The 24,190-nt window shown below is 51.5% G+C and overlaps 6 protein-coding genes across 6 annotated transcripts; all 6 read right to left on the bottom strand.

Annotated features, from left to right (window-relative positions):
- Nucleotides 1-1,152: 1,152 nt before the first annotated feature.
- Nucleotides 1,153-1,500, bottom strand: PHYSODRAFT_288648 (hypothetical protein; the record flags this gene model as incomplete). The annotated part of the gene is made up of 1 exon (XM_009537240.1): nt 1,153-1,500. The coding sequence occupies one exon, from the start codon at nt 1,498-1,500 to the stop codon at nt 1,153-1,155; it is 348 nt and encodes a 115-aa protein (XP_009535535.1).
- Nucleotides 1,501-8,260: 6,760 nt separating this feature from the next.
- On the bottom strand, nt 8,261-8,781 carry PHYSODRAFT_339317 (hypothetical protein; the record flags this gene model as incomplete). The annotated part of the gene is made up of 3 exons (XM_009537239.1): nt 8,261-8,319; nt 8,370-8,550; nt 8,602-8,781. The coding sequence occupies 3 exons, from the start codon at nt 8,779-8,781 to the stop codon at nt 8,261-8,263; spliced, it is 420 nt and encodes a 139-aa protein (XP_009535534.1).
- Nucleotides 8,782-8,996: 215 nt separating this feature from the next.
- PHYSODRAFT_288647 (hypothetical protein) lies at nt 8,997-9,347 on the bottom strand (the record flags this gene model as incomplete). Its single annotated transcript, XM_009537238.1, has 1 exon — nt 8,997-9,347. One exon carries the CDS (start codon nt 9,345-9,347, stop codon nt 8,997-8,999), a length of 351 nt encoding a protein of 116 aa, XP_009535533.1.
- A 2,126-nt stretch (nt 9,348-11,473) lies between these two features.
- On the bottom strand, nt 11,474-12,235 carry PHYSODRAFT_252268 (hypothetical protein; the record flags this gene model as incomplete). Its single annotated transcript, XM_009537237.1, has 1 exon — nt 11,474-12,235. The coding sequence occupies one exon, from the start codon at nt 12,233-12,235 to the stop codon at nt 11,474-11,476; it is 762 nt and encodes a 253-aa protein (XP_009535532.1).
- Nucleotides 12,236-13,147: 912 nt separating this feature from the next.
- Nucleotides 13,148-20,909, bottom strand: PHYSODRAFT_318757 (hypothetical protein; the record flags this gene model as incomplete). The annotated part of the gene is made up of 5 exons (XM_009537236.1): nt 13,148-18,764; nt 19,120-19,271; nt 19,302-19,514; nt 19,741-20,776; nt 20,848-20,909. 5 exons carry the CDS (start codon nt 20,907-20,909, stop codon nt 13,148-13,150), a joined length of 7,080 nt encoding a protein of 2,359 aa, XP_009535531.1.
- A 597-nt stretch (nt 20,910-21,506) lies between these two features.
- PHYSODRAFT_524352 (hypothetical protein) lies at nt 21,507-21,926 on the bottom strand (the record flags this gene model as incomplete). The annotated part of the gene is made up of 3 exons (XM_009537235.1): nt 21,507-21,555; nt 21,606-21,773; nt 21,877-21,926. Coding segments are annotated over 3 exons (267 nt in total), but the record flags the coding sequence as incomplete, so codon positions are not given.
- Nucleotides 21,927-24,190: the final 2,264 nt, after the last annotated feature.

Below are 24,190 nucleotides of genomic sequence, written 5' to 3'. Positions count from 1 at the left end.
CTCGATACGTACTGAGGACAATACACATTGAGTCATTCGATCTCACATGATCACAGATTTAAGTTTCGGCATGAACAATTACATTTAGCATACCGCACGTTCTCGAGTATTCTACTTACTTCGGACCAAGTAGTGAATTTCTTAGACAACTTTGAGGTTGTCAGCCACAAACACCCAGTAATCGGTCCTGCGGTAGCATTGCGTTTGGTAAAGTTTCGACGCTCAACTGAGTCGACTTTAGGGGTTTTACAAAAGGAACACGGCGATCACGTAAGATCACCAACCTTGTCGATCTTGAAGCCACATTAACAAAAAATCCAAATCGGGAACAGCTAACACTAGTGGTAAGTTTACATAAGAGTGGTTAGTAAGTCCTAGGTGGTGGAATTCATCGTCTTCTTTCTAGCTTGGAATTCATCGTCAACTTTCTAGCTATGGAATCTTTTAAATTCGATAAACACTTGTTACTGTGATCTAGCTGCCATGAGAGAATAATGTTTAAAAGCGTTAGTACGCAGTTCTAATCGTGCACTCGCTCTTTTTTTTTCTATTCTTAGTTTTTGCTTTTTTATTATTGAGGACTACGTTATTACGTGTTTTTATCGAGCTTGAGGAGTGCTTCAAATTGCTATTGGGGTATACTTTTTTCGAATATGTGCTGCTACGATCTTTTCAAGTGGTAGAAACCGTCGCCTTTATATTCGGAGTGCCGAAGACGAGTTGAACTTGATTTGATCGTCGAAGTTTTTTTTTTTATTCTTCGGATGCGTCGATAGTTGGAGCTGAGCGTGCTCTAAATTGTTGATATCGCTGTTTGAAGGGGTCAGGATCTACATCCTCGAAGCGGAGCCTGTTTTACGAAGCAAGTAGTAGTGCAATGCTTTGGCTGTAAGAGACAAAAATCTAATAAGAGACCTCGCGATAAAAGCCGTGCTCATACAAAGAGCCTTGCCTCTCTGTGCGGCTTTTATCGCTGAACGTTTCAGGGATTTCCGGGTGATACTTTTTAAAAGCAATAAAATAACTAAGCAGACATTTTGCAGATAGGTTGTAAAAACACGGAAGCAATGAGTGGTATTTATTCACGAATCTGCAAGTGGCGGTTAGTGGCCGGCCACAGGGGGCCCCTGTCAGGGGCACCCTCGGCTTCGTCTAATGGCTTCTACCAGCGAGGAAGTTCTGATACGTCTGTTTAAAGTGCGCGATAGCTTTCTCACCGAGACCTTGTCCTTTCATGAACGAGACAGCCTCGTCGACAGTTCCCATGCCAATTTTCCAGCTGGAGAACATTTGCTCCCGATAAGCGTGTTGATTCTTCATCCGCTTAAACCGTTCCGGCAGCCTGTCGAACCAACCGCGCTCTTCTTTGTATTCGGCAGCAGCGTGGTGACGCTTGTGGATCCGCATGAGTCGGTGTTCAGCGCCAGCCTCAGCTGACAGTGCGTAGCTGCTAGCGAGGAAGGCGGCGGAAACGATCAGTAGGACGGCGGAGAGACGCATGGCGGAGCTGGACTTGGGTGAAGGACTTGCGCGCTTGGAAGTTAATTGCGAACTGAAGACTGTCGCAGTCAGCTCGAAGCATCAGAATCGCTGGAAGCCAACCCGCGAAGAGTGGTGTGGTTAGCTTGTACATACCTCTCCGGTGCAGTTTGTTGAGTTGAAATGCGCGGCAGGAAGCAATCCGGGATGTGAGGCAACGCATCGGATCGAACCGTTCCTCCTAAGTATCTACGTTAGCGATGCACTTCAAATATTTGTGCATGTTGCATTATAAACTCTCATATTACGAGATTGGATGAGAATTGTCAGCACTTTTTTTATAATCGGTGATGACAGAGTCACCTCAAAAATCATTACGCAGATCGGGAACTTATCGACATCCATGCGGGATTGTAATATTACAATCGGACATGTACCCAGCTACAGAAATATAGCGGATTGTGAGTTGGAGCTGTAACGTGTTGGAACTTACCCCCCATTGCGGAACTACTTACAAAACGAAATCATGTAAGAGTGAGACCAACAATGTTTGTGGCGGGGTATTCCGTTTTTACGTACTTGGAGTACAGTTTAGTAGCGTGCATAGTAAATTACGTTGTTTAGGGTCGCCCTCTCGTTTCCAATGCCAACAGAGATGCTGCGACATTATTTACGTTCAAATATATTGTGTACTAACTCACAACATTTGGGTCTTGAATTTTATCCGTGTATCTGTGCGTCGCCTCCGGCTAAATGTACGTGCGTTGTTTTAGGCGTATTCAGTACGGTGTGCATGTTGTATGCATTGGATGTATCATGATTTTTTTTTAAATGAAAGTATGACGTCGGAACCCTGTTAAGTATGCAAGGGTATGCCAAGCTGCAAATACTTATTGGGCAGGGTTCGTTTGTTCGTAGTTTCTCTATTTTGCCAACTCTTCCAAACTGACTGCAGAGCCAAATGACTCCTATACTTTTTGACGGTTTCAAATACAGTACGTGCATGGAGGGTTCGTGTGGCTATGACGACAACATAAATACTGGTGCGAGCTTCGTATGATCGTACTGGATCGAAAGCGCGATTGTTTTGCGCAGCACGCGGCTACAATTAATGTAGAATCGATGTTTTAGGCATCTGTCTGCACTTACTTACAGGCTGTAAGTTACATGTACTTAAAATGTCAGAATCTCTCGGCCTGCAGCACGCTACCTGTATGAGTCGTCGCAGTATCCTGCAGCTACCAATGCGCCGGAGAGGACTGGGGTATACTTCGCAGTTCGTTGACTTGAACTATGCGCTAGGACGCAGTCGAAGATGTGAGACAAAGCTTCCGATCAATCAATTGTCTCCGATAACGATGCGAGATTATCAGTACGTTTGTAAATCGGGAATTGAATCTGCCTGAGAGATTTGGTGATTTTTTTTCGCGCTGATGCTGATCGAGTCACATTAATAAACGTTATGCAGGTCGAGCTAATATACAGATTTTAACGGATTATGATGTTCGGTGCATCTATTGTTGATAGACGCCGGTACAGTATTTTAATTCGCCTCGCCACGTATAGCGTAAGAACCGGCTAAATCGCCCACCCGACGGCATTGATTTTTCTTTGGATTGACGGGTTTTGCTCCCGTTTTGCCACCGTGGTAAATTACCACGGTTATAGCTTCTCCTCACGCTACCACCGCCACCCCGCGGGTCTTCCGGGTGAACTGCAGACCAGCCGATCGTGGTCACGGCTGCTGTTCTAAACAAAATCCAAATTAACTTGAGAGTTTAAAAAAGTATTCCGTGATGTTTTTTTATTTGTTTATACGAGGGTATCTACTGTAGGTACTGTGCGGATGCGTGGCCTGAATACGGACCTATAAGTTTTTAAAGGTCTGATAGCCAGGACTATCCGTGTCTGCGGCACTATTGGCGTAAAACGCATAGTAGGGTGATGATACCGCGCTCAGCTATTTTGGAATTCCCCTTTTTTGCTACGAAAGCATGGATTTCAGATAAACCTGTTTGGTGAAAATAATGAAGAGACCGAGGTGGCACGTTCACCGAAACCAGTTAAAAGGTCGATCTGCCCTGCCGACGGCGCTGACGCAATCGTTGCTAAGAAAGCGACGACGAGCACGATGGCTAGGTTGGGGTTTGAAGTGGCTATTGAGCGTTGGTGTTGATGGGGAAATCGTAAGAGTACGATCAAATTGGGGGGGGGGGGCACCTAGCGGTTGTCCGTCGCTATAGGAGCTCGCATTTTTTTTAAAGCGTTTACGTACGCAGATGCTAGGTTTGGCTGGGTATTTAACCTGAAAAATAGCAATACAGCTACTCATAACTAATTACAAAATGAAAATGATCGGTGTTCTCAGCTTACAAAGAATATGGATCAAACTGTATAAAACCGGTGCTTTGTTATTCGAATTTTTTTTCTTCATACATAAGCTACAACAGAGATTCAATTTACAACCGGAAGCTAAGTCAGTAGCCCCTGCTCTCCTTTCTACATGATTTACTTCTCAAAAGGCAAGCAACGTGCTGACTACGAGAAGTCTACGAGTGTCACAGACCCGGGAGGAATTCGAGATAGAGATCAAGAAGAAACGGCCGACCCCTTTCTTTCTACTTGTGTGAAAACAATCTGCTACAGCCAAAGTTATGATACTTTAATGCAACGAGGATTCGATCGCTTAACAGACGGATGCAGTCTGCTACTACTAGTGCATTGTATTTTGGTACGAACAGCTTTACCATGAATTAGGGCGTAGATTGCTTGTAATGGAAGCCTCAACAGATGCGAACCTGTTCATCCAAAGCTTGCAGTAAACACGGACTGTTGACTTGTACCAGTTTGCCTGAGTGTCGCCAAACTTGAGTATGGCAATGACGTTTGTTGTCGCCAAAACCTACAGTGTAATTAATGGCATTTCACGACGAAACAATTTCAACTCCTTCATTGTAAATGCTGTGCAATAAATAATCAATGTTTCGGCTGAGAAAACAAACATGCTGGGCAGCGTGAAGATACGGAAATACTGTCTTGAAGGTTCAAGTACGTTTCTCTTCCAGAACGGCGGTGTAGGTGGTTCGATCGAGTCATTCACGGGCAACCTTTGTCTTTTATCGCGCCTTCCCATCACTCTTAAATTCTTTCGCATCGAATCCACCGCTCATACTGACGGGTTACGTCTAACCCCGTACTAGGCTCGATCGCCAAAACTGGGTCCGTCATCCGCCCCTTCCATCTTGGGCACCGGCGCTCGAGACTTGAACGAGGGAAAGTTGCTGTCGATCCTGTGGCATTTTAGCTAAATCTTTGCGGTTTCAGGTAACGTCGGGTCGATCTCAGCTAATGGTCTCCGTTCTGCGCTATGAAGCAGGTTGACCATTGCGCGGGTTTAGCCGCACCTAACGTCATTGTCTACAAGCCGCTACAACAGGCAAGTTCAAATATCGGCGAACAAATCTAAAATAACGGGAGCATCGCTAAAAGGAGTGGTATTTGTCCAGTTATTTGCCACAGCCGGGCACCCTCAACTTGGACTAATGGTCCTTACCAGCGAGAAAGTTCTCAAACGCCTTTTTGAAATACTTGATGTTTCTGTCACTGAGACCTTGTCCCTTCATGAACGAGACAGCATCGCCCACGGTTCCCATGCCACTCTTCCAGCTCTCGAACATTTGCGTCCGATAAGCCTTCTGGTCGATCATTCTCTGGAATTGCGTCGGCAAACTCATCCACGTTCTTCGTCTTCGGCAGCAGCGTTGTGACGCTTGTGGATCCGCAGGAGTCGGTGATCAGGGCCAATCTCAGTCGACAGCGCGGTGCTGCTAGCGAGGAAGGTGGTGGCAACGATCAGTAGGACGGCGGAGAGACGCATGGCGGAGCTGGACTTGGGTGAAGGACTTGCGCGCTTGGAAGGAGATTACGAACTGAGGACTACCGCGGTCGGTTCCTCTGCTTCTGCAGCAACCAAAGTGTCGGAGGTCAAGTCGTGTTGGATAGATCGTGCGGCACATACAACGACGCAGTTTGTTGAGCTGGGTTGCGCATTAGGATGCATTCCGAGATGTGAGGCAAAGCATCGGATCGAGCAATTTTCTTAGAGCACTTTCTGTCAGTGGTGTGTAAAGGTGTACTGGTAAGTTACCAGTGGTAACTGATGCATCTACGTGAGGGATTTGTTGAGTATCATCTGCTCTGGTACTGACCGAGTCCGAGTCAACTCAGAAAACGTTATAGAGATCCGAAACTCATCATACATGTATAGAAGAGCGCGTTGCGGCATTACAACCGCACATGTACCCAGCTACTGATTTGAATGGTTGTAAGTTGTAGCTGTGACGTTTTGGAGTACCTACCTGTACGTAAGTACACGGATTATGCAAAAGGCGTTTTGTGAAATCAACGATATCCGTGAGGTGGTATCTTTCAGGTTTTGTTTAGTATGCATTTACTTGGGTGCGGAAGTAGTATGAAGAAACCGGGGCAATCTGAAAGGCCGGACGCTCACATGCAATGTCAACAAATTGCTCAGAGTTTTTTTATAAATCGCTTTTCAATAACTTTTCTAGACTGTATTTTTACAAATACAAAAAGTAGGACATTCGATAACTACGCTGCAGAGACACACAACCTTTCTTCGGTTCTTGAGATCTGTCGAGTTCGTGTTGGCGATTGCTACAGAAATTATATGGACGTACGAAGTTGTGTCTTGTTTACAGATGCCATGGCAATTTCGACAGCTCTCTGTGCGTCCGATACAGTATCCTACTTGGAGCTAAATCGTGTTCTTGTGAAAGTTTGTATGGTATGATCGCCTTTTAATCTGCACCTATTGCAATATTTTTCAATGCTACGTCGGGCCTTGTGGCTTCCCGCTTCCCCCGTGCTGCCATGCTACTACCTAGGCGCGGCCATTTGACAGTTTGTTTTATACGTGTGTAATATTCCAATGCGTGTATGCAGTACTCCCAGTCAACAGTGACACTCATCGTCAGTGGCTCACTTGGTTTTTTGCATGGGGAGCGGGTGAAACGGCCATTCTCGTAAAACTAAAACTAAGGCTCTAAATCATCAGCTGTGTGAATGGTGCGTGGATTCGAGCGGCTTCACTTCGTCTGAGACTGTGAAGATGTCCCCAGGGTTTTTCATAGATAAGTCCTGCGTGTAGTGGTGCAGTCGATACGTCGGGCATTGTTGGATTTAACGCGCATGACACCCATCCCCGCTAACAAATTCGCAGTTCCGAGAGTGACCCTTCGTTTACTGAGGTGAAATCTACGCCTGACAAATATTATTGTGAAACCCGCTTCATTTGCATATTTTGCTCGTTAATCGATTGATTAACACCCTGATTTAGATCGATCGATTTTCAAACCGATCGACTCCCTGCGATACATGTGTGAGTGGATGTGCAGATTAGGCGATCGTTTTATGGAGATCTAGTCGATATAGCCGCGTTTGCAGCAGAATGCCCACCTTTTACTGGGCAATCGCGAAGGCAAGCGATGCATATTGGTCACGATCGATTTCAAACCTGATTTGTACTCTGATTAATTTGGCTTTTGAGATCTAATAAGGGGTTGCTATAGATGGGCGTTTTAACCGGTTCTCACAATAATATAAGTTTTCTTAAGTCGGCTAATGCAGAAAATTAATAGACTTTTGGTTAAGTCTAAAAGCCGAAATTGAGAAGGATTAATTGGACATCTTGCGGTCATGTCAATTGTCTAGGAACTGTCTAAACGAGCATTCAACAAAGACTTCAGCAAAGATATTTGAGGTTAAATTCAAGGTGGAAGGTGAAGCTTGCTACTTCAGTATTTTGTTTAATTATTACCTAAAGTAAACACATCAACGATGTGTGGGGATGACATGTTCTCGCGGGAGACGTTGTAGCTCTAATCCAAAAGATTCCTCTTGAAATTAACAGGTGCTCAAACCGATTTATTGCCGCTAGGCTTCGTGTCTTGGACCGCATTTGTTTTTGTTTTCTTACTCCTGGTTACAACAACGCTCGAACGCGACAAGAGCCGCACGTACAGGATTTCAAAACGCTTAGTTTGACCAACCATCAAGGTTGCGACCGGTCCAAATCTCGCCACCAAACAGTCTCGAACCTGGTAATTTTGGTGAAAAGCTGTGGAAACCGTTTCCCTGCGGGTTCAGCGCTATAAACTTTCAGCACAGACAAAGACGCAAAAGCTACAGACTTCCAGCATCTACACGACACTTCACCCTGGAGATGCTGCTGCTGCTGAGAAAGCAAGCAAGGAAAGGTTAATTGCGTACAATTTTACGGTAACGAAGAATGTGCGTACTGTGAGTTTGCCGCCTGATTTACTTGGCTACGAGCCTTCCGGCGATGTACTCAAGCATTGCCAATTTTGTCCGCGTTTACCTATTAGTTTAAATTCTACTAATGGTACATCTATCTTCACTGCGACCCCTCCCCCCTGGGGGTAATAAAGATATATGAGAGTATGTGCTGTTGTACATGTAGTTTGCTATCGGACGGTACGAATATGCAAAAGTGTAAGAGAAATCAGGTAACAAAAGTTCGAAGAAGTCAGCAAACCTGGGCCTTCGATCAGTGCAGAAAGCGGCGCTTGTTTCGTGCGCAGTACTTGCTTCGGGTCTCGCCCATGGTCGTATAGCAACAGGCGTCGTCCCCTATACATACGCACAAAGAGGTCAACAACCACTGGCAACAGGGACTCAACTGACGTCCCTGCGCCGGAGCCACTCGCGCAGCCCCAACTTATATTAGTGATCGCATGTTCTACTTGGACACTGGCTGCTTCTGCTGCATCGTCACGGCGTCCTTGGTCTGCTTCTGGTCTTCGTCCGAGAGCGCAAATCCGACACCGAGCAAATTCAAGACTGAGCACTGCTCAGTGAGCAGTCGCCTGGATCCAGATCCGCTGGATCCAGTTGTGTGTAGTTGGTGTACGCGTAGCTGAAGTTGCCGTCCTCGTAGTTCCTCACCGTGTACTGGTCCGCCGCCACCAAGTACATGTTCACCTTGTCCACCGACGAGTGTTTGTCCACCGCTGAGTTCTTGTCCACCAACTAGTACTCGTCCATCAGCGAGTAGCTGTCCGTCAGCGGGTAGTTGGCCACCATCGGGTAGTTGTTCACCAGCGCGTAGTTGTCCGCCAACGAGTACTCGTCCGCCAGCAAATTGTCCGTCAGCAAGAGCTCGTCCATCATCGGGTTCTTGTCGACCACTGAGCGCTTGTCCTTCATCGAGTACTTGACTATGCACGCTTCGTTCGTCAGCAGGTAGTCGTCGTCCGCCATGAGTCACGGCTGCTTGGTCCTCGTGCTTGAGTACTCGTTCGATGAGTCTGTCGACGTCCGCTGAAAACCCATTTGCTTACTGTGCTACACAAAAAAAGACACGAACATCAGAAGGGATTTAAGAGCGTAAATTCATGATGAAGAAACCTCTTTAGGAGAAAAAAATACTCGTCGTGGTTTATCTAAGCCTAAAATGGGTGATTCATTTCTGCTTGCTAGTTGTTCCTCAGAAACGCTTTGTATGCCTCTTTGAAATGCTCGATATGGTCGTCGTCGAGATACTGGGACTTCATGAATTTGACGGCTTCGTCAACGGTCCCCATGCCGCTCTTCCGCGAGGTGAAAATGGTCTCACGGAACTCAGGTTGACTCTTCATTCTCTTGAACTGATCCGGTAGACTGTTGAGCCCCCGTCCACGTTCTTCTTCAGCATCGTTAGCGTGGTGGGTTCTGTGGGCCCTGTGAGACCGCAGAAACCGCTGCTCGGCGCCAGACTTGATCGACAGGACATTGTCAGAAGTGACTACGGTAGCCGTAACGGCCAACAGGACGAAAGAGGTACGCATCTTCGGACTTGAGCTTGAGGTACTTCGAAGAAGTACTGGACTGGATTGGGCGTTTTGTGGGCTTGAAGGCGAATTTCGAACTGAAGACTGCGGTGGGGCTACGGTGATAGTGAATTCGAGAGGAATGATGTGCTGGGTTCTCCTGCGAAGGCCATCGCAGGACTTTGCATGCTGGTCTCAACGATAGATGAGAATTGAGATGTAAAGCTGACTTGAGGACACTTACACATGGAATAATTGGCAGACCATCCACTGTCTCTGCTAATACACTTTAATAGTAGAGTTTGCATCTACTCGGACATCTGGAGGAGATCTGGTGTACAAGTACGAGTGTGCAAATTTTCGCGGCCTTTACGGTATGAAGAAGAGCATAGACTAAAAATACAGCGCGGTGAAGTCATGGAACTTCTTGAGTGACACATCGTCTAGGTTGGGCAAGCTGCGTTAGCGAAAGTCAAAGTTTCCCATAGGATGAGACGACACCTTCTTTCTTTTGTTTTGCACTATAGGGATACAACGTGGCATTTTTTGTTTTGAAACGGTCTCGTGTTCACTCCGTCTTTGTGTTCGAGCAGTGCTTCGTTGAAGTCTTCAGCTCTTGCTCTTGAAATAATGTAAGCCAAGTCATTGGACAGAAGTTAAAAGAGTTCGCCGACGGCCAGCTGAACGACAGGATTTCCAGCTTCAATCTGAGCTCATTTGGTTCATACACCCTGCTCGATTGATTTTTTTCCACTTCACGGTTAAGCATTAAATATCGTGTTGACACGCCACTTCGAACCCAAGTCGTTCGACGTTCACATCCCCGGACACCACAGAGGGCCCAAAACTACATTCTCTGTCAATCTGCACGCTCGTTTTGCTCCTAAAGGATCCACTCTAGGAAAACACATTTAATATGTTGCACTTCGAAGTAATTAGTATTTAAATTACAATATACAGTTCTGATCCGACGTATATGAAGGAACATGCAACAGTACCGCCAAGACGTTCCGAATTCGAGCAGTTTTCCTGTGTGGTTCGCTCAATATTTTGTTAATGCTCCATGACATTTGTTTTAATTCCCAGCATTGCGGCCCTGAAAAAAACGAACTATTGATTTGAGTACACATTGAGCTTGGTGCATGTTGTATTGGCGGGTAGTATGCTGCAAGTGGTGTTCTCTAAAACTGCATATGTATATGTGCATCGATATCTCCATGACTTGCCGCTCTTAGTACTGACCAGCGACGAATTTGTTTCCTAATTTGTCGCTCAAATTGGCGCTAGGATCAGGTGGTTGATGGGGTGGGGGGTAAAGGAATTCAACCGAAGACTTCTGCGGGCCACACTTCATTCTTCGAGGTTACAATTTGTTTCGCAATGGTTATCCAATGCCCCATCGAATGCACGGAATGCCATCTAGATTAGACGGTGGCATCCGAAAACCACAGGTGTGTGCGCTCCAACTCCATTGATTACTCCTATGTTTGATGATATCAAGTGTCTAACACATTGTGGAAACGGTCGATTTACCTTGTTACTTGGATATTTGCCACGCATATCCCCACTTCAAAGTGCTGGGGAGCCTATTCCGGAATGACCAGGAGCCTGCTCCTCCCAAGAGCGACGAAGATGGACACAGCCATACCGAGCTTTGCTAGTGATGCACGCAGCAATCCATTCGAACATAGTTTGGTGGAGTTTCCAACGTTTCAGCGGCACCGAAAGGTTAGTTAAAGTCAGAAAACATGCCTCACCGAAGTCGATCTTGCACTTACTAATTAAACTTCTTCAAAATGAATATCGATTAGGCTTCCTTCAACTCACTCCAGCAAGAAGAATGACCAAGTTGCTGCTCACCTGCGCGATTTTAGCGACTCTTGCTGCCGCGGGTTCCGGCGTCGATGCTGCTTTTCCCTTGGATCGTGCGCTACGCAGCAAGAACGCTACCGGCAGCCTTACCGGATCACTCGCCGGCAGCGAGGGATCATCGTGGATGCTCTGCGATTACATTTTCTTATGGCTTGTTTCCGTTCAGTGCTGATCGACCAATTCAGCGCCGGCCCCCACACTTTTTTACCATCAATGCCACGCCGCCTCGATTAATTCTTACTGTAATTCACGAACACTTGGCCATCTATTTATTAAGCCGCGTGTTCATGCGGGTGTTGCATCTGCACCAGGAAAGTGTACAGTCCCGCGCCAATAACACCCCCAAGCAACGGCCCGCAGATCGGGATCCAGAAGTAGTAACTATCCGCAGTCCAGACCTTCGAGCCGTAGCCCACCACGTACGTCAGCAGGCGAGGCCCAAAGTCTCGCGCAGGGTTCATCGCGTAGCCCGTGTTCATGCCGAAGCTCATACCGAGCGCCATGATCATCAGAGCAAAGGCAAACGGCGTACCCACAGTCCCGGGAGAGCGGTTGTTCTGGTCCGTGATGGCGTAGATGCACAGCAGCAGCATAGCCGTAGCCAGCGCCTCCGTGTAGAACGCCGTAATGTTGCTGATGTCGGCGCTCGGGTACGTGGCGAAGTTGCTCTGCGTCGTCTCCTGGTCCGGGTCCACCTTGTTGAGCTTCTGGTAGTCCAGCAGGTAGATGGCGAGCGCGCCCAGGAAGGCGCCAACAACTTGCGAGACCACGTAGCCCGGCACCTTCCACCATGGCAGGCGGCCGTACACGGCGTGGGCAAAGGTGACGGCGCAGTTCAAGTGCGCGCCGCTGACGCCCTCAGAGCAGTAGACGCCCATGAGCACGCCGATGCCCCAGGCCATGTTGATGCTGAGCCACGTGCCGTTGGCCTCGGCCGAGAGCGACACCTGGTTGTTGACGCCCATGCCGAAGCAGATCATGACGAAGGTGCCGAGGAACTCGGCCAGGCACTCGCGGATGTGCGCGCGGTTCATGATGAACCACTTCTTGTGGTGCTCCTCGTCGCGCTCGTACTGGCTGCGGTTCGTGTGGTGCAGCGAGCGCTCGCAGCGGTCGATGATGCGGTGCGCGAAGTTGGGCAGGTGGAAGGCCGAGTACGGCGCCGTCGTCATGCCGGTCTCCGGCGGCGCGGGGCCATTGCTTGGCTCCAGGTTGAAGTGTGCCATGGTGTCTTCTGCTTGGTGCAGTGGGAGCGCGCAGCTATGGGGAACCACCCACTTGTCGGCGAGTCTGGGAAAAGAGAGAATGAGGGAGGGCCTGGAGGAGTGACCACCGCATGAAGACGCTCAGCGATTGGAGCCCCTGCTCTGCTCTGCGCCGCTCGTCGTGTCGTCACTGGCGTGGCTTCATGGACCGCTGGAATCCAGGTTTACGCGGCGAGCGTTCGAGCTTAGAACGGCCAGCGCCAAATGGACAACTCGGACGAGTTGCTGCATGGCGTGAGGTCGTCCGAGTGTACATGTACATGTAGTATGTATATCACTTCATGTGCAGCAGGGTGCATCTGACGACCCTGGCTCATGAAGTTGAAGTGGTTTAATGCATAGCTTCAGATTCGTGTCTTTGGTGCTCGATTAATCTGTCAGGTGCACCTGCACTTTACTGCAGTCGTGGCGACCACAGGAACATTCGTACTGCGTAGCCGGATTTTATATTCGCATTTATATTCATTCATTCACTTACTCCCGCATGCACGTGTGTATCTTGAGCAGCGTGCTCAGTTGTAGCCTCCGTAAATGTTGAAGCCTTGGTCGTCGCGTATCGGTGGTGTTGATGTGAGGCGGAACTCGGCTCGGCCAGGAGCAGGGGACGAACTACACGGGATGACATAAGCTAATGTAAGCTCAATGCTGGTGGCAACAAACTCGATAGAACAGTGGTACTTACTACGGAGACTCGGTGGGAATGCTGGCATCCGACAGTCGGCGCTTCATGATGCCGCGCCAGCCGCGGCGCCGCCGCTTGGTTTCTTGGAAAGCGATATAGCGCTCCACCACGTATGCTTGGCCGGCCTTGACGCCCATGGCGATCACTGGGAGTAGTGGCAGTGGGCCTGCAAACCAGGGAGCGACAAGTCTACTCGACTGAGCGATGCAGGCCAAAATGGCGATCCCCACGCTGGCCATAGAGAGCGCGTTCCACACCGAGAAACGACGCGTGAAGGTCGACGACGATAGCGCCAGCGAAACGATGCCCATGATTGGCGATACGACCAGCGCAAGAGGCGGCACCAGCAGCACGGGAACCATAATGGAAGCACTGCAGTCGTGATCCACTTCACCATTCGTGACGCATTTCAGGTTCACCAAGATGGCAAACGTGATAGCCAGATCCACCATAAGGAGCGACAATAGCGAGATGCTCAGCATCCACGACAGGTTCAGTGAACTGCTACGAGGCAGATTGCGAGGCAGCAAATGGAAGCGCAAGAATGATCGCAACATCTGACGTGGCGCCCGATCCGCCAGGCGTTCGCGAAGCTCGTCAGCACAAATAAGCACGCCCGGAACAGGAAGCGATGCATCCACTGGTCCCAGCCAACCTTCGTAAAAAGTGTGATGTGCAGCGCTGTTATGTCGTTTCTTCTTCGAGGACCCAGAGCCCATTAGCACCAGCACATCGTCCGGGTTTCCACCGCGTCCTGAGTGGCCAGCCAATCCATCTCCGTGGGAACTGGACGACCGAATGCGTAGTGCCTCTTCTCGGATGCTGCTAACGGGGTTCGGGGCAGCTCCATTGCCACTTCCGGGTTCGTTGGAGCTACGGCTTCTCCCACGCGACGAGTTGCTGTTCGTCAGAGCTGTGCCCCACCCACCCATGTCGTAGAGTAGACCGTCAGCATTACCGAAGCTCCCGTTGCTGCGGCGAGGTCCTGGATAGTCGAGAGAATCACCGCGCCCATATCCATACACATCGTTGATGTTGTAGTAATTGGTGTCCTTCGAACGGTGGCTACCGTAGCCGTATCGGTTGGAAGAAGAAGGAGGGGCTTGCTGGTGCGCCTGCTGGACATTGTTGTTGTTGCTGCTGACATTATCCATCGACTCATCGGCAGTTGTGAGGAAGAGGCCAAGCTTAAATTCTTCGCCCATGTCCAGCTCGTCTTGGACGTAGAACCTGCCGAGGTAGATGCGTAAACCGCCAAGTTTGCTGGAATTGTTCCCTAATGCCGCCAGTGCACGTTGCTTTTCCAGATACACGGCCACAGGTATGAGAGACTCCACAAGTGAAGCTTCGTCGCGCTGCACGACACGCAGCAGCTCGTTCAGTTCAGCAACAAATTCAATCCACGGCTCGTCGATGAATGCTGTAAGCTCCGGGCATTGCGGGATCGATCGCACAAGCAAGTCGTTGGGATCCAGGTAAAACGGAGAGAAATAGGTTCCGCAGCCAGCAAACAGAAGCACGAGCGGTAGAGACGGCTTGCCGATCTTGGTTGTGGGAACGCAGACGGACTGCGAGCTCTCCTTGTACAGCAGTTCGAGGTAGACAAGCGAATAATCAGCGCAGTACCCAAGCTTTACAGCGTTGAGCAGGCCACGCGCACGAGGGCCCTTCATACATGCGTGGTTGTACTTCGCCACAATTCGCTTCAGCTCGTTCACACGAATGTGCCGTCGGAAAAGCTCCACCTCGGACGCGAACGGGTAGCACAGTAGTGCCACTATGAAGTACACAATCTTTCCCCAGCTGGAGCATGGCCCACGCTGCCACGCCAGAACGCGGTTGATCCGATCTGCCAAATTCTTGAACTCCACGTCGTACAACACCTTTTTGAGAGATGGCGGGACGGTTGTGCGGAGCTTGAGCGGGGAGTCCGGGTCATTATACCCAGCAAAGTAGAGTCGAGCCATGTGCTCAGGTAGATCTCGCTCCATAAGTTTCGGATAGCCAACCCGAGGCCAGTAGAAGCAGCGAAATAACGATGCCCACCAGCTTTGCTGTGAGTTCGCAACAGCAGAAGACAGCAAATGCTGCCGCTCGCCCTTAGCACCACGGCTGTTGTACATGCGGGTGTATGACGGCTCCTTGCGGTTCCTGCAGGCGTACCCCAGCAAGATGAAGAAAGCTGCGATGCTCATAAGCACAAGAGCAAATCCGAACTCGCCACCGCACGCATCAAGTAGTTGCTGAATAGGCGAGACGCAGTAATAGCCTGAGTAGCCGGGATCACATGTCCAGTCACAGCGTGCACTCGTGGCACCGAGCCCGATGTAATGCGCGTTTGATGGCGCGTTTGTACATACCACGCATTCAGCACTATTGCTCTCGGACTTGTACTTGCCCACTGGGCAGAGCCGGCAAAATAGACCACCAGAGCCAGGTGGGCATGGGAAGCCAAAAAATGATCCACTAGCTCCTGCAGGAACGATGGATTTTTGCGCTACCGTTGATGCAGGCGTTGGCGCCGGCAACCCTGCTGTGTTTTCGCCTCCACTGATCAATTTGAAAGAGGTTGCACCTCCAGCAACAGTGTAGTTGCCGTCAAATCCTCTCGTACACCGGTCAAAAGTGCTAAGCTCACATCCCGTGAGCTGCAACCGGCCACCTCCGCCGCCGCCTCCACAAAGGCGGGGTACAACCTTCGAGCTCATTGGTGATTGAGCCTCAGCTTGTTCGTCAGCAGCATCATACTGGAGTTTTCCAATGAGAAACGCGGGTTCCTGCCAGCTAGTCTCGCTCTCAAGGCTCTCAATAGCATCAGTGCATTCGGATCCGCCACCGACAGCACTTATGTGGCCGTGACCACGCAAATACTGTGCTACAGACAGCCCTAAAAATCCTCCAGAACCACCTCCTGCACCATTTGCTCCGCCATCGCCATTGCAGTGAATTTCACCGTTCAGTACAAGACCTGTAGCGCCAAGCATTACAATGCCTCCACCGTTACCACCATCTACGCAGCCACCACCGGAGCCTAACATTCCAGTCCCTGAACGTGTACCATAAGGAAGACCACCAGAAGCGTAATTGCCGATTTTTGTCACCACGCTTGAGTCTGCTCCCCGACCTCCGTAACCCGCGCCTCCACCTATGGAGCCAACACACGATCCCATGCCAGGGCCTTGATTCGCGAGTTCTCCCATACCATCGGCTGAGACAATAGATCCAGGTGATATTTCAACCGAGTCAGTCGCACAAATCAGGACGGCGCCGCCACGAACACGGCCAACCGGTTGCGGCGGAAGCTCATCAGTCTCTTCAAGCTGGTCTTCTAGTTGCTTCTTTGCCTCATCTGACTGTCCAACATAGATAGAGCCACGTGCATGCAGTACTAGCGTGAAGTTGCTCAACGCTGGTAGTGCCGAAGGGATATTCGGTATCGGTGCTCCTTCCGCAGAATCATCATGATGGCCTCCCTTCCCCAGGTCTTCTTTCAATGACCCAACCGATAGCCACTGCTGTTCCATACAGGATCGAAAAGTTGACTTGATGTTTGGACCATTTAGCGCTTCGAGGTGTCCGTTGATAGTGATCGAAAACTCGGAGGATACCGAGAGCGCACCTACTTCGATCACACCGCCCAGGGACACATCACCACCACTTACCAAAGCCAACATTTTACTGTCAACAAGCTTGGTAGTTGCGGTAGAGGTAGCTGTTGTTGATGGAGACACCGCGATAATAGGAGTTAGCGCGCTCGAGACATTGGCATCAATGTGGATATTCTGGTTCGTGCTGATCTGTGCACTCCACGTAAACTCGAGAGCTGCCGTTGCATCCATCGACACGGAACGAGCAGATAGTTGAAGCGCGCTCGTGGGCAAAATCATCTGAGAGTTACTTGAGACCAACATATCTCGCACGCGAATCTGCAGAACAGGAGGCTTGGTTCTGCTGTGGACACTGATCGAGTCAGGTAATTGATGCGGCAATCCCACCAGCAGAGCATCAAGGAGAAATGAACCATTTAGCACCCTCAAATCGCCCCCAGGTAGCTGTAAGGAGCCCGTCGCGACTACAGCGCCGTCAGATATCGTCAAAGCGTCAATATTTGCTGCATCATCGTCTCCAACGTACAAGCTCGTAACCGCACCGCCAATTACTGTATCCATTTCGTCAATATCAAGTGTATCTCCGTCGTCACTTAGAACACGGTTAGGCCACAGCCGCTGCATATCATTGTCAACTAGCAGCTGGGCTTCGTGCACTCCATCCGAGTGCTGCACAACCTGGTAGTAGGTACCCGCCGCGCCGGCTAGTGCTGACACCTGAACGTGGCGAAAACGATTGTTCTTCGCCAGCAGCTCCTTGACTTGATCCGAGTTTAATGTTCCACCTGTCGTGTCGATCGCGTTCGTGTCAAGCTGGCTGGACATGAAAGTTATTTGCACACGGCCACCACCACCTGCGGGATAACAGTGCGTGACGCCACGCTCCGCAGCATTCTCTGTACAGAAAGCATCTCCACCCTTAGCCTCCACTTTTCCGCTTACCGACAGTGCATTGGCTGAAATGTACACGGAGCCACCTGATCCGCCACTCACTCCCGCAATCGCCGACGCGCCATTTGCCTGGATCTTAGCGCCGTCCATAACCACAACATCTTTCGATGCCTTAATCTGAATTCGCCCTCCTCCATCAACCGTGGCAACACGTTTGCTCGAGTCGTTCCCTGAAATCACAATTCGACTTCCACTGCCAAGCAAGAAGGGCGCAATCGTTGCGCTAGGATCCCCCGAAGCTCCTGATGACGTGGTCATCACCGCTGGATCAGCCACCAGCGCCTTCTCCTTGGCCCACAAGTCCGCAAGCTGCCAGCCCGCGCTGCTTTCCTTCAGCAGCGCCTCCTTCTCCTCAATCAGCTCCACATCTACTGTACGTCCTCGCACATCAAAGAACCCTCTGGTAGTCTGTTGCGTGAGCATCGTCGCATTGGCAATGAGCCGCTGTCCTCCACCTCCACCGTGACTCGCACCGAACTCATCGGTACCAGTAAACAGCCCGCGGCCGCCACGGAACGATCCACTATAGGACGCCGAGATTTGCGCCTGCACCTCCAAATGTACGAACGATGCCTCCACACTCAACGATGATGCTCTCAAGCTCGCCTTGGCTCCAAGCAGCACCATTTGACCCGAGCCCACGTGCAGCAGGCAGTCGTCGCCCTCCACAGCGACATCCACACCTGGTGCGACATACAGACCGCCCGCCACGTCCCAGTGACACGTATAGCCCTGGACGGCTGAGACTTCCCCCACCTCGACGTCTTCAGCATTGGAATCGCCCTCGAAACTCGCAGCGGAGACCGTCACCGCGTCCAGGAGCGAGCCGGAGCCTGCGGCCGCTGCTACCGGCGGCTCTGCGGCGCTGCGAGGACCGCAGACGAAGGAAACGGACTCGCGGAACTCGCAGGAAGAAGTGCTGGCGTTCCACGCGCAGTGCTGCAGGAAGTCGGCGCAGTGCGGGTGCGCGGCGTCACCTTCAGCTTCAACGGCGGCCGCGGTCGTGTCTGTAGAGAGCAGCAGCACGAGCGACAGCGACAGCAGGTGCAGACGGTCGCTGCGGCTCCGTCGGGAGGCCGGATGCGGCGCCATGCTGCTGCCGGGCCAGGACACGGATGCGGAATGCGCACTCCTTGCTGGTCTCAAGTGAGGATTCGGATGTGACCGCAGGAGTGATGGTCGGTGAAAAGGTCTCTTCCGTATCATATATCAGAGAGCGCATCGTATGTTTAGAACGCCACCTATTGAGCGTTAAGCTCTGCAGACGTAGCGCTATATGCAGGTGCAAATTACCTGTAGAATGTGATATCTGAGTTCTCCGAAAAGCCGTTGGTCACTATACCGAACTAGTGACCACTTTGGGTGCTGCCATCATAATTCGAGAAGCGCGGCAGCCAGCAAGAATGTCGTACCTGTTGCCGCACCTGGAGAGCGGCTGGGCCGTGGACCAGGCCATCCTGAACGAGGGCGACCGCGTGGTGGTGATCCGCTTCGGCCACGACCACGACCCGACGTGCATGCAGATGGACGAGGTGCTGTGCGGCGTGGCGGAGGACGTCAAGAACTTCGCCGCCATCTACGTGGTGGACATCACGGAGGTGCCCGACTTCAACACCATGTACGAGCTGTACGACCCGTGCACCGTCATGTTCTTCTTCCGCAACAAGCACATCATGATCGACCTGGGCACGGGCAACAACAACAAGATCAACTGGGCCTTCAACAACAAGGGCGAGATGATCGACATCATCGAGACCGTATACCGCGGCGCGCGCAAGGGTCGCGGCCTCGTCATCTCCCCCAAAGACTACTCCACCAAGTACAGATACTAGACAATACAACACACACGCAGCTCCAGCAGCAAAGCAAGACAGGAAGGAGCTCCCGGCTTAATGTGAGTTTTTTTCCCTTGCTGTTGCTACGGTGGAATCTCCAAAGTTTTTTGTTTCTCTCGTTTTGTTGAGCTGTGGCTGATGTTATGGAAGGCTGTTGATGGCTGAGGAAGAGCAGACAGAGCCAAGCTAGCTGCGCACTTGGCGGCGTGATAGGATGTCGAAGAAGTACTGGCACTCGAGTACGCCGTCTTCGGCCAGGTCGGTGCAGTGCACGGCGTTGCGGACGCGGTCGTGACCGAACTTGGCGCGGATGGTCTGTGGCTTGAGCTCCTTGGCCATCTCCACGTCCCACGGACCGGCGCTGGCTCGGAACTGCGTGACGACGTCGTTCGTGTGCTGCCCCACCAGTTCCATGGCGAGGCACGGGCCAGTGGTGAAGTGATCCACGGACTCGTTAAAGTGCGGCACCACACCTTCGTACACCTCGAGGAACTCGGCAGCTGTGGTGCGATCCAGGATGAACAACTCCATGGCCGTGATGCGCACGCCACCGTCGCGCTGGATAGCGGACACCACCTCCCCAGCCAAGCCTTCTTTGATCACGTGGGGTAGAACCACGCAGCATGTACAGTTGTCGAAGGTAGCAGTCGGAGCGTGCGGCGTCTCGAAGTAGAAGCTGCGGAGCTGCTGCGCCTCCAGGACGGACGCTGCGCTCTCGAACTCGCCTGGCTGCGCATTGAACCGTGCACTCAAGTTCGACACAACCTGCTTGAGCTTGCCAAGGCAGTTCTCCTGCACGAGCTCCATAGCCACGACAGGAGCTCCCGCGAGTTGCTCGACTCGCGTCTCAAAGTCGCTTGTCCCTCGCTGCAGCTCGTACAGCTTCTCCGCGTGCGACCGCCCCACCTCCATCATCTTAATCGCCGAGAAGGCGAACTGCTGGTGCGAGAGGAAGTCCAGTACGGCACCAACATGGTCCACCATGCGAGCTTTGATCACCAGCACGGACTTTTGCTGCTGTCGGCCGAGTTTCTCCGCCGTGAACGGGTCCAGATAGTCCTGCAGCTCGAAGTGGCGGCCGTAGATGAGCACCTTGGCCCCCAGGAAGAAGTCCTTGGCCGAGAGTGTGGCCGGGCACTCGCTCTTCTTGAGGAAGAGGCGGCTCGTCTTGGTGTCGAAGATCTCGACGTTGTGCGTGTCCACGAAGTACCGCACGTTGTACTGGCGATTTAGTCTGCAGCAGCAAGCAGCAACACACCGATCAACCTCCAGCAGCTCTCAACAGCTCTAAGGACGGAGACGCACTGGGCGTGGGTGTCGAACCACCGCGCCTTGAACGAGTAGATGGTCTCCCGGATGGCCTGCATAGCGACGAAAAGTCTGGGGCAATGCACTCAGAAGATGCTCGGGGCGTGTGTAAGGGCGGAAGCTCGACGTACATCGGTGCGAACGAGGAAGTGCGTGCTGGTGCTGGACTTGACGTGACGAGTTTCCTTGCTCAAGTTGAAGCGCCGCGACCCGTCGTATCTATACAAATATCAAGTTCATACACGTCGCAGAGGGGGCGGCAGGCACATCTTTTTTCAGCGAATCAACGCCTGCACTTGGCCACTTAGTGCAACGTGTTGAAGCCGGGTGTGGTGGTCTTGGAAATTGAGAATTGTTGCAATGAGGACTCGGCCATTTGAGGCACCTGCATAAACTACCAGTTGAAGCACTTCAAGCACCTTGTTGAGAGTCAAGTTGAGACTCTAAACACGTGAAAGAACGAGAAGATTATCCTCGCAATCAACAACCCATAGTGCCCATACTTGCATGATCCTGACGAGCGGATTGTGCCGTTGTTCACTTGAAGTTTAGAATGGAACGCCAAACAGTGAGAGGTTTGTTCCTTTGTTTCCGTAAGAAATATTTCGAAGCACTGAACACGACAGCACGTCTAACGTTCAGATTTTTTTAACCTATCAAGCGCTGCAACCTAGCCAGTTTTTACCCACGGGGTCACACTTCGTCCTTCAATCTGCAAGCGTCTCAAGCCAATGTAGTTCTTATCCGGAAGACACGACAGAACTTGAAACCGAGTGTTGTCCAGTAGCAGATACCTGTGACGTTTGCCTCCACAGACTTCGATGGACTCCTTCGTCGGAAATGTCAGGACGTCAATTCTGTCGAACGGGGATTCCTGACAAATGCTTGATTTAAATTTCCTGAACGCCTTCTCGGTCGTTGAACTTCCCAGAAGAGGAGTCACTGCCATACTTGGATCAGTCTCGTTCTGGAGACAAGTAGTAGTAGAGGTCTGGAGTACACTGTAAGCCACTCGCTCGAAAAGACGGCTGTATCAAGTTGCATAGTCCAATAAAGCCACTGTAGCAGATATGGTTCGATCAATACAGCACTAACTCGACATTTCCGCATCCACTCTCAACACTTGTGCGTGGGGCAAGGCAATCTTTAACAGGAAGAAGTGCTGTCTTGGGGGAGGGCGTGCGGTACTAAGAGTGCCGCCCCCGCAGTTCAGGCGGATGGAAGCTTCGCGAAGCCTCCACAGCCGCCCTACATCTGCATATCTATTTTAACTTGGTTTCACTATACCTACGGTGAGTCGTACCTACACTGACCTCCTATTGGATTACCTTTCTACCAATCAGATACAGTCACCCCTTCTCTGGCTGCGCGCCCTTCCGACTTGTCATTCCCGAAAAAGACAGAGAACCGCGACGCTTCCGGCTGTCGCCTGAGGAATTAGTCCGACCTCGCTTCTCCTTCGCCTCGGCCTGGTTGTTGGAGGCTTGGATTGGTTCCTTGGGCTGATAGTTGTGTCGCTAGCGGTTTCTACTGCTGCCGGAATGCAGTCTCCTGCTTCCGCGCGTTCTGCCTCGCCTCCAGCGACGGCTGATCATGATGTTGAGGCTCCGCCGTCTGTGTCGCCTCTGCCGGCCGCGCCGGCAGACTCTGAATGCGCCGCCGCGCTCGCGCAGATTGTCGATGTTGTGGCCGCTGCTGGTGAAGACAGCGATACTGACTCCGGTCTTGACGAAGAAATGGTGCATGTGTGGGAAGAATTAGAGCTCACCAGTCGCTCTCCCGGTCTTGGCTCTCCAGATTCGGGCTCGGCGTCCCCGGCGCCGCCGCCTGCGTCGCCAGCGCCGCGTGAGGTTGTTGCTTCGGCTGGTGGTTTTTCTCCACCTACGCGCCTCCAGGAGTTGATCTTCATGCTCGATGTGGAAGGGTTGTCTGTCGAGGAGGCGATAGCTGCTGAGCCTGTGCTTGGGGCGACCTTTGAGTCCTCGCCTGAAGATGAATCGGGGCTTTTCGACGATAGTGACGACGATGAAGGCCTGCCTCAGGTTGACCGCTCGCGCTTGCGTCGCGGTGACGAGACTTCGACGTGGCATCCGATGCCGCTTCCTCCGGCGCCCAAAAAGCACCCGTCGAACAACCGCAAGAACCATACGACCCGAAGAAGCCTTGGGATTACAACACTGAGGTTGGCATCGTCCGTGCCTTGGATGTCAGGGGCAAGGCTCCGCACCGTTGCTACTTGGTGGAATGGGAAGGCAGTCCGCTACAGCTAAGCTGGGTCTGGATGGAGCAGCTCGACAAACCGTCGACGCGCTACATGATGAGGATGGTGGACGCTTGGAAGGAATCGGGAGACAAGCGCACCTTCTGTTATTGGTATTCGGAGCGTGATTCCGCGTCGGAGGCTGGTACTTGTTTCATGGATGCTTTCCGCTCGGCCTTGTACTATCTCGGACAGCCGAATCTAGTCACAATGGAGATGTGGGATGCGTATGAAGACACGCGACCTGAAGCCATCCAGTACGGTGTGTCTCGCGACGACGTGACGGAGTTCTTCAAGGTTCTGCAGCGCAAGAGTATGCCACTGAACTACGACGTCCTTCTCCGAAACGCGCTTCCAGAGTCAAGTGCCAACATCACGACGCTCCAAGGTGTTTGCCGCAAACAAGCACCCGGTGTTTACGTCGTCAGCGCTGGCCGCAATGATGTCGGGCACTGCTTTGTCGTGGTTAACCGTCGTCCGGAGAAGCAACTTCTGGCTCTTGACAATTTCAATGCCCGCAAGAACCCGCCGGTGGACGTTCTTCCTCTGAGTTACCAGTAGTGGATTCAGCACGTGAAATGGATGGCGCAAGTGGAGCTGCAACCAGGATACAAGTGTCGCCACGGCAAGCGCAAGTCGAAGACGCAGAAAAAGCGGGAGAAGCGCATGAAGCAGCAGGTTCTGCAACAAGAGGGGATGTAATACGGGAATACATGTAGGCCTTTGAGCCCCCCTTCAGCTGATCCTGCTTCACCGTTTTCGACGCTTCTTTCGCCTTGCAGATTCAAATTCCGCGATGAGATCTGGGACTTGCGACAAGTTCTCCACTGGTTCCCAGGTTTGTTTCTCCTCGCCCACCCACTCCACAAGATATTGGATCCGCCGTTTTCGCGTTCGCTTTCCACGTAATGCCTTGACGATCTGGCCAATGCTGCCGTCCGCTAAGATTACGTCGCTTGGCCTCGACAAGCGAGTCAGCTCCTTGTACGGCTTCAATGACGCAGTGTTGAAGACGGGATGCAGTTTGTTGCTAGCCTGGATGTTGAGCTCGTACGCGTGGTTATGAATCTTCCGCACCAC

Source organism: Phytophthora sojae (assembly GCF_000149755.1).
Source record: "Phytophthora sojae unplaced genomic scaffold PHYSOscaffold_10, whole genome shotgun sequence".
Lineage (NCBI taxonomy): Eukaryota > Oomycota > Peronosporomycetes > Peronosporales > Peronosporaceae > Phytophthora > Phytophthora sojae.
The sequence above is the reverse complement of the archived record's forward strand: the minus strand, read 5'-3'. Positions and strand labels throughout refer to the sequence as shown.